This window comes from Ahaetulla prasina, chromosome 3 (assembly GCF_028640845.1).
Source record: "Ahaetulla prasina isolate Xishuangbanna chromosome 3, ASM2864084v1, whole genome shotgun sequence".
NCBI classification, from domain to species: Eukaryota; Metazoa; Chordata; class Lepidosauria; order Squamata; family Colubridae; genus Ahaetulla; species Ahaetulla prasina.
The window spans coordinates 72,290,977-72,304,425 of NC_080541.1; the positions used below are offsets into that span (position 1 = coordinate 72,290,977).

General features: G+C 34.7%; 1 protein-coding gene across 1 annotated transcript in view; it reads left to right on the plus strand.

Moving 5' to 3' along the window:
- Window positions 1-13,449, plus strand: part of ATP9B (ATPase phospholipid transporting 9B (putative)) — a 156,059-nt gene that overhangs the window by 34,402 nt on the left and 108,208 nt on the right. The window contains exons 5-7 of the mRNA XM_058175330.1: window positions 1,764-1,872; window positions 5,988-6,046; window positions 11,978-12,029. Of these exons, the coding sequence (XP_058031313.1) occupies window positions 1,764-1,872; window positions 5,988-6,046; window positions 11,978-12,029 (220 nt within the window). The remainder of the gene's footprint in view (window positions 1-1,763; window positions 1,873-5,987; window positions 6,047-11,977; window positions 12,030-13,449) is intronic.

Consider the following 13,449-nt stretch of genomic DNA (forward strand, 5'->3'; position numbering starts at 1 on the left):
GTTAATGATTGAAAGATCAGAAGTATCCCTCATCAGCTTTAAATTTTTCTTCTTTTTCTCTTTTGGACTTCTGCAATCCTAATGTGGCCTCCAAATATTTTGACTCTATGGGTGGGGGATAAATGAGTTGGCCAAAATATCTGAATGACACTAGTTTGCCTGGGTTGTTGCTTTGACTGTATTTAGATGAATGTAATCACTAGCATTCCTCTTAAAGCTAACACTGTAATTAACATTCAACTCACTGTAACCATGGCAATAACCTTTATATAGATTGGGGTATTTGAATGAGCTGGGGGAATGGAGCACATGAGTCTGTGAGGGAATGAGGGATGGGGTAGCTTTTGCCTCTTAATCCTTTAAGCATAATTAATATGGATTAAGACAATTTTTAAAAGTATCTTTTAAACAAAGTGTGCTTTGTATGCAGAAAAGAATAAATTTAATTCTTCAATCAAATTAAGTATTTGGGGGAAATACCCTTTTGATCTTAACCAAAGTTGATTAAGTAAAATGAGGGATAGGCAGTTTCAACCCTGTATACACATGGATATATACATTCAAATATTGGGGTTTTTATTACCATTCAAGAGGGCTATATGGGTAAGATGTTGGGGCTACCCTTGATTTTTTTCATAAACAGATGGTTAGTGCATTCAGATAATTCTTTATTGAATATTCTTAACAGTACCATATTAAGAAGCCAGTTTTGGTTTGAAGTTTTCAATATAAATATAAATTTGTTTGACAAAAATAACAAAGATTAGGGAAGCTGTCAAGAAACATTTACATTACAAGGTTTCCACAAAGCTTTTAATGTATTATTAAAATATGAGTTTCATTATTAATCTTATTAATATATGTATTTCAGCTCAAATTGTTAGATTCAGGAGACTTGGATTGAAGTTAACTTCATGTGAATTGAAATTAAAAACATTGGGATGAGAATTAAAATTATTTGATTCAGGAGACCCCAAAATATAACCTAAGTATTGTTAATGCTGTTGCTAACAAGAAAAGTTGGGTATGCATGTTAATTATTTAATATATTTCTATACCAGTTGCTTATTCCTAGCTATGGCAGGAATCTTTTCAGGCTGAAGAAACAAAGGTTACACGTTTGTTTGGAAATGCCATTGATTTTTCAGAATAAGAGATTATTTCTATTAGTGACGTCAAAAAATAGGTTATTTATCTTAAAGTTAGAAGCAAAAAAATCTTTTAAAAGAAATAGTCATGTCCATATTTATTTTTCTTTATAGGGAAACACACTAGCCAGTTTTTAACCATATGTTTCACTATTCATTGTGGGAATCAGGAGATGGTTCAGACATTATATCAAAACCATTGTTTGGCATTATTTATTTTAGCCTTAGGCACATGTCGTCTTTCTTCATTTTAGGCAGGTAGTATTTTGTTATTTGATATGAATCCAATTATTTTATGGTGTTTTTTATGATTGATTAATCAGGATCAAATTGTGCGACTACACAAATAATACTTGCTAGTTTATCTCAAACATGGAAATAGGGGAGATGGCAGAACTCATTCATTCAATGTCTTTACCTGCCTTAATCAGAGAACAGGACATTAAGACTTGTATTGTATTTGAGTCATTCCATTATTATAGATGTAAATTATTTTGAAGGAAAGACATTCTGTCAAATAATATCTTTGTATTTTTGTACAGATATGATTAGATTTATTGGTTCAACTCAGATTTTGATATATTTTGAAGGAAATGTTTCTTCTATTTTAAACAGGGATTTGTTTTGGCTGTCACCATTCTGCGGGAAGCAGTTGATGAATTTCGTCGTTATAAGCGAGACAAGGAAATGAATTCTCAATTATATAGCAAACTTACAGTACGAGGTTAGCAGTCATTTTTTATATGAATCCTGGACAGCCTTCCTACCTTGTAGCTTTTATCATTTACAGTTAAACCAGATTTGCATGATTTTTGATATACAGTATGTCACATACAGCCTTTAAGCTATGTACTGTCATCTGTCACATAATTGTTAGCACTAAGGATGATCAGTCTCAGGCAGAAATCAAAAAGAAGTGATTAGCAAACTGATATAAATTGATCATATTTGCCAATGGACTCCTGTCAGTAAGATAGATCACAGCTGGTTCAGGCACGGTTGATACCATGAAGGGAAATCAACAGACTATACTTCTTATATAACTAAAATAAATATGGCATACTGAGCAATATCACTTTACTTGTGTATTAAGAAATTGAGTTCATCATTATTGAAACCAATATTGTCATTCTGTTGATGAAATAGCAATGCTTATTTCTATCACACAGCTTCAAATCTGTCCCACATTAGGTGCAGTTTCCATAATTATTCCAGAAGTTTAGAGTTCTGAAAACCCATTTATCAGTAAGAATTGGCTGCTATTTTTTTTGTGCGGTGGGGGAATATTGAAGAATATTGCCAGGTAGTACATGAATGTGTGTTGCTGCTAAAAAAGCAGAGCTTGTGAAATTATTTTAAGAAATGCTCCTATATTACAATGACACTTGTACTAAAATCATTTCACTATTATTGCATAAATACCCAGAGCACATATAACAATTTTACACCCCCCTGCTACTACAACCTACTGTTAGGTTGTGTGCAGCAGCACTTAAAATACGTCAGAAGATGACCTGGGTCACAAATCAGTTTTAATGAGCAACTAAACCATCATTATATAAAGTTTTATATTATGATAGATTTAGTTTATTGTGTTTTTAATGCCTATTTATTGCCTTTATTTTTCTTTTTAGACTTCTACATTTTTTTAGATTTTTGTTTTATGTTTTGTAGTTTTTTGATGTAACTTTATTTTTAGATTTTTTATGTTTTCAATTATTTTTGTACTCCACTCCATTCCATCCCCACTCTCCTTATGCTGGTTTTTGACTTAATTAAAGGTTGGTTGATTAATACAAAAATTAATGCACACATCATAATTATTTAACAACTATCCCAATTTATTTGTAAAAATAAATCTGAACAGGATTGGTCTAAACAGTTAAATAAGACAATTTTTTAAAATTTTGGGTTGGGTAGTAAAACAGTGATGACCTAAGGATGAAATATAAAACTGAATCTTTTGATAAAATCTTCTAGGAAGAAAGCAAATTAGTAGCTGATATTTTCAAACAACATGGAGAATTACTTACTACATGTAACATTTCATTCAGGTTATCATTCTAAACGTGTGAGCAATTACCCGTTAACTGACATCACAAGAGTTTTCACTATTGCTTATATAGAGAATTTAGCTCTTATTCATATTGCCTCGCAGATACTTTTCTAAAAAAAATGATGAGGATGGAAAATTATCTTTTCATTGCTTAATAAAAATAAATAAATTAGATTACACATTAAAACAGTGGTTTTAAAAAGTTCACCCCCCAAAACAATCAAACTGGACCCCAAAATGAGGTTAATTCTTCAGAATTCCTGCCATTTTTACAAAATATTTTGATTTGTATGAAGAAGCATCAGCTTTATGGAATGATAATGAAAATATTTGCAGATCCCTCGCATCCTGGACGTAAACTGTTTCAACTCCTACCCTCAAAACGACGCTATAGAGCACTGCACACCAGAACAACTAGACACAAGAACAGTTTTTTCCCGAAGGCCATCACTCTGCTAAACAAATAATTCCATCAACACTGTCAGACTATTTACTGAATCTGCACTACTATTAATCGTTTCATAGTTCCCATCACCAATCTCTTTCCACTTATGACTGTATGACTATAACTTGTTGCTGGCAATCCTTATGATTTATATTGATATATTGATCATCAATTGTGTTGTAAATGTTGTACCTTGATGAACGTATCTTTTCTTTTATGTACACTGAGAGCATATGCACCAAGACAAATTCCTTGTGTGTCCAATCACACTTGGCCAATTAAATTCTACTTCATTATATACAGGGATCCTTTCACAAATAGATTTGTCATTGTTCTGACTTATCTAATATTGAATAGCTCAGTGGTGGGTTGCTACCAGTTCGCACCGGATCAGGTGAACCGGTAACAGCAGCGGCCAGAGGCGCGCGCACACACATTCCTTATTGCTTCAGTTGCTTGATCCAGATTTTAGAAGTTTATATTAATATAGAAGTTGTTACATGTTTACATGACTGTTTTATATTATTTGCTTTCTGCATTTGATTGCGAGGTGGAAAGGCAGGATGCAAATGCCAAAATTTCAACAATGGGAATTTTACAGATCATGTCTTTATTTTGATTAATTTATTTGAAGTATGTATGCTACATTAAATTTAATAGCTGCAAAGATCTAAAGGTAATTAGCAAGGCCAAGTTATAATGATTCTTTGTAGTGTGCATGATGTGGATTATTTTCATTGTAGAAATATTCTGCTGTATTCATATAAGTTGATTTTATTTATTTTACACTCATTCTTCTTCTTGAGTCGTTCATGTGTAATGAATTATGATAAGCACTTAATTGTGTTCTAGTTGCACATAAGGCTTTAGGCAAAGGCTTGTGCCTTGGTGGACCATAAAGCTTGAATATGCAGCCACTTCTGACAGCTTTGGACTTTTTTATTGGCAATTACACAGATGGTGAAGAGTGTTTTTAGTTTGTGAGATGTGTTTCGGAGGAAAAATAGTTTACAAAAATAATTTATGCAGTGAATAGCATTTGATAGTTTTCCAAATTATCCTTTCAAAGTTATAATGTATATTTTGTTTTCTGAAATGGTATCCAGTGATTACTTTCCCTATATAGATAAAAAGCTTGTTGATACCTTAAGGTTTTCATACATATTATTGCTAATTGGTAAGGCACATTCTAACAACCTCACTTCAGACAAGGAACATGAATAACAGTAATCTGAAATTGTATGTTCTTGCCAGATGTATACATTGTATGAATAATATCTTGATATTATTATATAATACCTTGATATAGATTTTTTTTTTTGGTAAACAGCATTTCACGTTGCAAAGGCTTGTTCTTATGGTCTTGCAGAATGCAAGCGCTTTCTGAGAAAGAATATAGCAAATTGCTATATTGCTATATTGAATTATCATTCCAAAAATGGAAGTGACATCTTCCCAATATTTATTTGGGACATATAAATATTTATAGATTATCAACATTAGATTCATTTGTCTTCTTGGAGCAGTGCTTAAGATGAAGAAGAGGATGTTAGAGGTGGGATAGCTGTGGTATGCTTAGATAGGAATTATTTTTTAACATTAAATTTAGGCAATGAAGCTAAAAACTGAATTTTAGGACTTCAAAACAGCAGTTTACTTTCTAAAAAATCTCTTTACATTCAAACGTTCTGTCATCTAAGAAGACATGTACTATACTGAGCTGCCTGAGACACAAATATAGAAAGTCTTCAATTTATGGCTATTTGTTTAACAATTGTTCAAAATTATGAATGGCTGAAAAAAGTGACTTATGACTGTTCCTCTCAGTACCAGATTCATTTAATGACCACATGATTTGCCTATTGACTATTGTGGTTCATTAAATGACTGCAGTGGTTTGCTTAATGACCACAGCAAACAAGGTTATAAAATAATCTCAAATGATTCACTTAATGACAATTTAGCTACAGACATTCCTTTCCTTACTACCAATTGTGGCATAAGTTGTGGACTTTCTTTACTTCTTTTATTTTTTTAACTTGCCAATTTTTTTCACAGCTGATAAAATTAGCATGTAATTTATTGCAGCAGCATGACAACATAGCATTTGGATATAGTTTAAAAGTAAGAAAGAAAAATATTCTTCTTCAGTGTCTTTGATATTGGATATTGATAACATGTAAAATCTATTTAGAAGAGTAGCAGCTTATTTGATGTTTTTGAATATCCCATTCTTTTTCTTGCTTCTTCGTTAAATTGTAGTACTTAAATGTAATGGTAGAAGTTATGTGATGTTGAGAGCATTGCTTATATTGATTAATTTCTTCTTTCTTTAAAGGTAAAGTGCAAGTTAAAAGCTCAGACATTCAAGTTGGAGACCTCATCATAGTGGAAAAGGTTAACTTTTTTTGGTTAATCAACATTTTAAATATATTTTTCTGTTCTTTTGTCCTGGACATTATTTATCCATTTTTATTTCAAACTGCCCTGTAATCAAGATTAAAATGCAAAATTGACAGTATTTTGATGGCAGTCATGTATTTTGCAGACTTACTTTGGATTTGTAGTATCATTCTTCTTTTCTTCTCACTATAAGGAGAATGATACCATATATGATAGGCTGCATATGTTGATTAGAATAGATTTTAAAACAGAATTCACAGAAATGTACAGTTTAATTCATTCATGAGAATAAAGCTAGGTTAAACTAAACTATTGAATTGATTTGAAATTGAATTGAACATGTTTCCTGCATATATATTATCTATCTTTGGTTCTCTTTAATTGTCTGTAAATGAGACATCTTAAAACTAAGCCCATTAGTATAACTAACTACCATGTTTCTCCAAAAACATGACCCATCTTGAAAAGAAGCCCTATGACATTTTTGAGTGCATGCGATTAAATTAAGCACCACCCACAAAATTAGTCCTAATTAAGACCCCGCCCACCCCGGGGTGTAGAGGGATGGGGTGAGAAGACACACAGGTAAAAAATAAGCTAGGGTGGGGATGGGGGGAGTGGAGCTACCTTACTTACCAGGACTCGCACAACCCGACACCTGCCTTGCCTTCTGTGGCTGCTTGCCCCACTCGCACGCATTGCCCTGGCATCCGTTTCGCCTTCAGATGCCTGCCGGAAGGCATCTGCAGCTGTTAACAGAGCTCCGGAGCTCTGGGACAATGCGTGCGAGCGCGGCAAGCTGTCACAGAAGAAGTGGGCCAGCAGTGCCAGTCGTTGCCACCACCATGAGGTGAATCAATAATTAGAACCCTCCAAAAAGAAGGCCTAGCTATTTTTTCAGGGTCCAAAAGAAAATAAGAACCGGCCTTCTTTTTGGAGAAACACGGTAGTCAATTAACCCCTTCAGTGCGACAGTAGGAATAGAAAACAATAAAGCTGCATAACTAAGAAAAGCTATGTAAATTGACCCATCTATAAATGTGAAATCAATTTTCATTAAACGAAATATTCCTATGCATTTCTCACATCCGCTTCAGCAGATCAAGTTTAAACATGAATTCAGGAATTCATACCATTAACAGATCAATCCTGATCAACAGAATTTCAAATGCAGCAATAACACAACTTGAAAATTTGAAGATGATTGTTTTGGTTTTGTACAATTATATGTAAATATTTCTTTTATGTTATATATACATTTTATAATTTATAAATTTTTATAAATGATACATACAGGTGGTACACAAATTTAATAAAGTATTTAATATAATTTCTAATATGTTATATACTAATATTAATCTATAAAATATTTCATTTAATATAGCTCACTTTAACTAATACAACATTAGTAGCTTTTGTGAAAGACTCATAATACAGTCCTAATGTGGCCTCCAAATATTTTGACCACATGGGCGAGGGATTTCATTTATGTTAATTTTAATTGCATGTATCTAATATATTTAATTAGCTAACAACTCCATGAAATGGAATGATTAGTAATCTTAAAAATCAAATAAGCCTCCAGTCAGTAGCAGTTAGTATTGGGCCCTTGTCATTTAATTTCTAAGCCTATCTTGCACAAAGACAGAGTTGATTTTTGCAATTGGCAAGGAATAGTCCCAGATTGCCTGGGTAAGTAAAATTACCTTTTGGGTAGCAGAACAGGATCTGCTGCTTTCTGCAAAATAATCTCCACAAAGCAAACTCTGGTCCCTTTCATAGGTCTGTGTGTCAGTGCATATACAGAAGGGTTATAGTTTGTGTCATATTAACTCTGTTGCTTTGTCATTTCCTCCCAGCACAAGACCTAAACGGTGCTGGCTTTCCACATAAAGTAGGGAGCACACTTAAAGAGTTTCTGATTCCAGAATAATTGTTCTTAACAACAGCATGTCAGCAAAAAATGAAGAAGCTGTTAAAGAAAATACTTATATGTTTCAATCCAAATGACCTTTCAATATGTCAGCATTGATTTTGCCCTACAGTAGCTGTGCTTAAAGTACAAGCAGTTTCGTCCAAATTTTTTTCCCTAAAAATTGAAGGATTTACTTTTTTGTCCGTGTTCCTTTCATTCCCACCTGTAAAATTTCTAAGTTTGTATACATATAGCACCTGCTTAATAAACCTAATTAGTACTGGCAACTCCACCACTAATAAAGCAATCATTAAGTGGAAAAACATGGAATAATCATTGATGAGTGATCAGTTAACAAGAACTCCCTGTACAATGTAATGTCCCATCCAAGGGGATAACCTAGTCCATACTGTCTTAGTTTCAGAAATGCTGTAGATTCATACGCTTCCAGGACTCTATGCTAGGAATTATTTTTTACTTTATCAAATATAAGCATGAAAGAGACTATAATCATTGATTGTTTGGTAGAAAAACAATATTTGAAATATGTAATAGACATGAGGGTTTGTTTTGATTGCTACCTGGCGACTTTAATGAGAACTGTAACATTAATCATGTTTGATGTATGGGAAGTGCATTTTTGTCAAAGCTTCAGCTTGTTAACAGGCAACAGTTTTAAAGGATGAATTTGAGTTGTGACTAAAAGGTTTATGTCAACATTAAAAGAGAAGTTGTAAAGATGTATAGTTAATCTATATAAAGACAGAGCATCTGATTTTATGTTTGTCATTTAAGGAATGATTTATTGACTTCTGAAGTTGCCTTTTGTCTTTCCTCTCAGTTTTTGCAGATAGTGGGTTCCCAAGTATTGAATATACAATATAGCTGCTATTCTTCACTAAGATTTATATTTTTGCTGTCCTTTTTTTCCACCTTGATATATAAAAGGTCTCTTGTTAAATGTGGGAAGGGTATGTAAAGTTTGAGAATATGTAATAAAAATGTATCGTTTCTTTTATTTTTTTTTAGCAGAAAAAATATCAAGATTCTGAACTCACTTTTCTGATGTTTCAGTTCATTCTTTAGACAATTACATGCAGGATTTAAAGTAATCTGGCAGCCTTAGATAACTGAAATAGAGACTCCAAAATCATTATCATTCACATCATCACCTTATCCTGCTGCGTGAATAGTCACAACTATAAAGGAACTAAATCAAATTTAGCTAAGCAAAATTTAAATAGTTATCTTAACTGCTTCGGCTTTATCACCTAAACCCAAACTGTTCTAAAAAAATAACCTGATACATTAGTATCTACCATTACCTTCAAGTCACTAGAACACCTCTTAGAGGAACTACATCTCATTTTAGTACCAGATCACTACTCCATGATTTCCAATCTCTATCTACACTGTTTGTTTACCATAAACATAGGTATTGACAAGGCAGAGAGCTTTCTCCAAACTCTTTTGATAGTACAATCCCCTTTTAGAATTTTAGATTAGCATTCTAGATTTATTTATACTAGTATCAAAAGTTTTCATTTTGCCCAAGGATTTTCCTGTTGTATTTGTTGATTTTCCCTTTGTTTCATTAGGATTATGTGTAATTTTTATTATATATTTGTATTCTCTTTATTATCATATTGTATTCTATCTAATATCTACAAAGACTTAGGGCAGTATAGAAATAATTTTATATAAATTAAGGACTATGTATTGTACACTTTCATATACAGTGTAATGAGTACTGTAATACTTAAATCACTAATTGAAAATAAGAGATTCTTTTACAGTGTTTATTAGTCTTAGTGTATACTTATCCTACTTTCACCTCAACACATGCATATGCATATTTTTGAGCATACATATGGTTCTGTAGAATATCCTTGGCAGCAAAAATCACTATGTAAGTATTATCTCTCATCTATTGAGGCTACCAGAGTTTATGTCTATCAGGTCTGCACATGAGGAGTTCAATTAGCTTCTTTAGTGCTCATGCCTATTTCACAGGAATATTCCCAGACAGGTAGCTTGTACCTGGACTAGATGTGATAAGGTTCAATGGTATTTGGGGGGAAGGGTGTATGACTTTGCTCTCTTGTGCCTATGTAAAGATTCCAGACTAATTCCCCATTTTACTCCTCCCTGTGGCTCAGTGAGTCTCCCTCCCCCCCACTCACTCTCACACATGACAGAAGATAAAAAAACTTCCATTATTTGCTTTTTAGTATATTATTAGTCACAGGGACGCGAGGCTCAGGGGCTGGGACATTGAGCTTGTCGATCGAAAGATTGGCAGCTCAGCGGTTCGAATCTCTAGTGCTGCCATGTAACAGGGTGAGCACTCTTTACTTGTCCCAGCTTCTGCCAACCTAGCAGTTTCGAAAGCACGTAAAAATGCAAGTAGAAAAAATAGGGACCATCTTTGGCGGGAAGGTAACAGCGTTCCATGCACCTTTGGCGTTGAGTCATGCTGGCCACATGACCACGGAGACGTCTTCGGACAGCGCTGGCTCTTCGGCTTTGAAACGGAGATGAGCACCACCTCCTAGAGTCGGCAACGACTATCACATATGTACAAGGGGAATCTTTACCTTTACCTTTATATTATTGATTGATTGATGATTGATTGATTGATTGATTGTTTCAATTTCTATATCGCCCTTCTCCTAAAGGACTCAGGGCGGTTTACAGCCAAAGTAAAAACAATTAGTACAATTTTTAAAACCAGTTTAAAAGAAAATTTAGAGTTGGTCGAAGAACTTAAAACCAATAAAACCCCTTATTAAAACCCCACTAGGCCAGTCCTGCACGGTGAAACAAAAATGTTTTCAGCTCGCGTCTAAAGATCCGAAGATCAGGGAGTTGACGGATACCTGGTGGTAATTTGTTCCAGAAGGTTGATGACCCCACAGAGAAGGCCCTCCCCCTGGGCGCCGCCAGCCGACATTGGCCGACGGCACCCTGAGGAGAACCTCTCTATGGGAGCGCACTGGTCGATGGGAGGTCGCTGGTAGCAGCAGGCGGTCCCGTAAGTAACCCGGTCCTATGCCATGGAGCGCTTTAAAGGTGGTAACTAACACCTTGAATTGCACCCGAAAGACCACCGGAAGCCAGTGCAGCCTGCGCAGGAGAGGTGTTATATGGGAGCAACAAGTCGCTCCCTCTATCACCCATGCGGCTGCATTCTGAACTAATTGGAGTCATTATAATGCAGGAATGTCAAACTCAATTTCATTGAGGGCCGTATCACGGTTGGGTTTGACCTCGGGGGTTGAGATAGGTGCGACCAGCTTGATGTCACTTGTGTCAGGGATGTTTGTGGTGGCCCGAGCACTCGGCGAGTGAAAATGGGCTCCTGAACTCCATTTTCAGCTGCGACAGCCTCCTGCCGCCTCTGCCAGTGAAAATGGAGCTCAGGAGGGCTGCATCCTCCCTGAGCTCCATTTTCGCTGGCAGAGGGTGGCAGGAGGCCGTCGCAGCTGAAAATGGAGCCTGGGAGGGCGGCACGTTGCCTTCTCGAGCTCCATTTTCGCTGGCAGAGGCACTGTGAGCTGCCCTTTGCTGTTTCTAGGGTGGCCCCACAGGCCAGATCTAAGCACCCCAGGGGCCGGATTCGGCCCCCGGGCTTTGAGTTTGACACCCTGCCATAATGGCTTCAGAAGAAAAGTTACTTGTTTCCTTCAAGTCTCAAAATATAGTTGTCATTCAAGCGTTAAGAAATTCTTTTTTAAGATGCTTAAATTAAAAACCTGTGATTTATTTCTCACTCCCTCTCTGAGGGAAATGATCGGTTAAGAAATATGAAATATAAATAAATATAAAAATAAATAGTCATTCATTGTTTTAAAAAAACCTGATTTTTGAGCTGTAAATATATCACAGCCAGTTAAATTTTAATTAAGTATTAATCCAAATGAAATCTTAATTGATTCTATGCTTCTGAGAGATATTTGATTGGAATTATATAATACATTGAAACACTTTTGGATTTTTTTCCCCAACAGAATCAACGAATTCCATCTGATATGGTATTTCTAAGAACTTCAGAAAAAACAGGTATGTTGTTATTTTCTAGTCTCAGGTGCTTGAGACTAGACCATTGGCCTAAGCTCTCTAAATAATGATTTCTTTAGCTAATCCTGGTAGATGTTGACTGGTTTATGAACAACTAGCTGCGAGATAAATAAAGCTTATGCTTTGGTCCATTTTCTTGGCAGCAGAAGTATCTCCCTTGCCGTGATAACAAAATCACTTCATTCTATCAACTGAATGAAATTAAAAGATGTTCCGTCCTTTGCTTTGGTAGGCTGGAAGCATGGACTTCTTCAAAATTTGTTTTGATCACAATTTGGTTGTAAGACCTCAAAATACTTGTATATATAGAATAGCTCCAAGTGTAAGTGGATTCTAAGAAGCCTCAGTATGGACTATGTGAATGGAGGTTTCTAGGAGTTAAGACTGATGTATCTGCAGGTTAGGGGAAAATTCCAGATTTTTTCAAAGCCTTGATCATCAACTCCTGGCACTGAGCAAGTCATGTGGCCTCTTCAATATACTCTGTTCCAAATTCTAGATTGCCTCTAGATTGCAGATCAAATGATATTTCAAAATAAAATAAGCCACATCATACTTAGTACCACCTACTTTTAAGTAGAGTTGCATAGAAATGAGCTGCTGATAAATTAACATTAGAATACATATAGATAGTCCTTGACTTACAGTCATAAGTTGTGAAGGTCATAAAACAATTCATTACCTGACTGATTCAATTTTACTTTTTTGTGGTTGTTAAATAAATCACCATTATCATTAAGTGAATCCATAGATTTTAAACAAACAGCGCGATTGTAAAGCAAACCCATTGTTTACTATGGGGCATTTTTGCCCAAAACCAGAAGTAAATGCCAGTATTCAGCAAAAACAGAGTACATTGCAGTCATATGACTACAGGGGGCTGTAAATGGCCACGAATGCAGGCTAGTTACTAAGCACCTGAAAGACAATCACACTGCTGGGGGGGGGGAATTGCCTATCAGAGCTTTGAAACCAATTTGTAAGTACCTTTTGTGGTGTCTGCTGTAACTTTAAATGGTTGCTAAGTGACTGATCATAAGTTAAGGATTACCTGTATATTGATATTGAAGTATGTTTTTATACAGACCATATATGTTCAGAAATATAGAATATAAAAATATAGAATATAGAATGAGATATTTAGTGTTGCATAATAACAGGTAGGTAGTATCATTCTTGATAAAAATTTTGAAAGAATGATTTGCTATTAGTAACACATATAAGCCAATTTTATGGGGCTACTTTTTAAAAATATATTTGTATGATAAAACTAATTGTATTTCAAAAATTAATCATAACTCTTTAATTATTTTTATGCATGTTGTAATTGTGACTGATGAATAATGTTTTATTGACATTAAGAGCTTCATGTAAACTCTTCTTATTGTTATTTAAATATAGT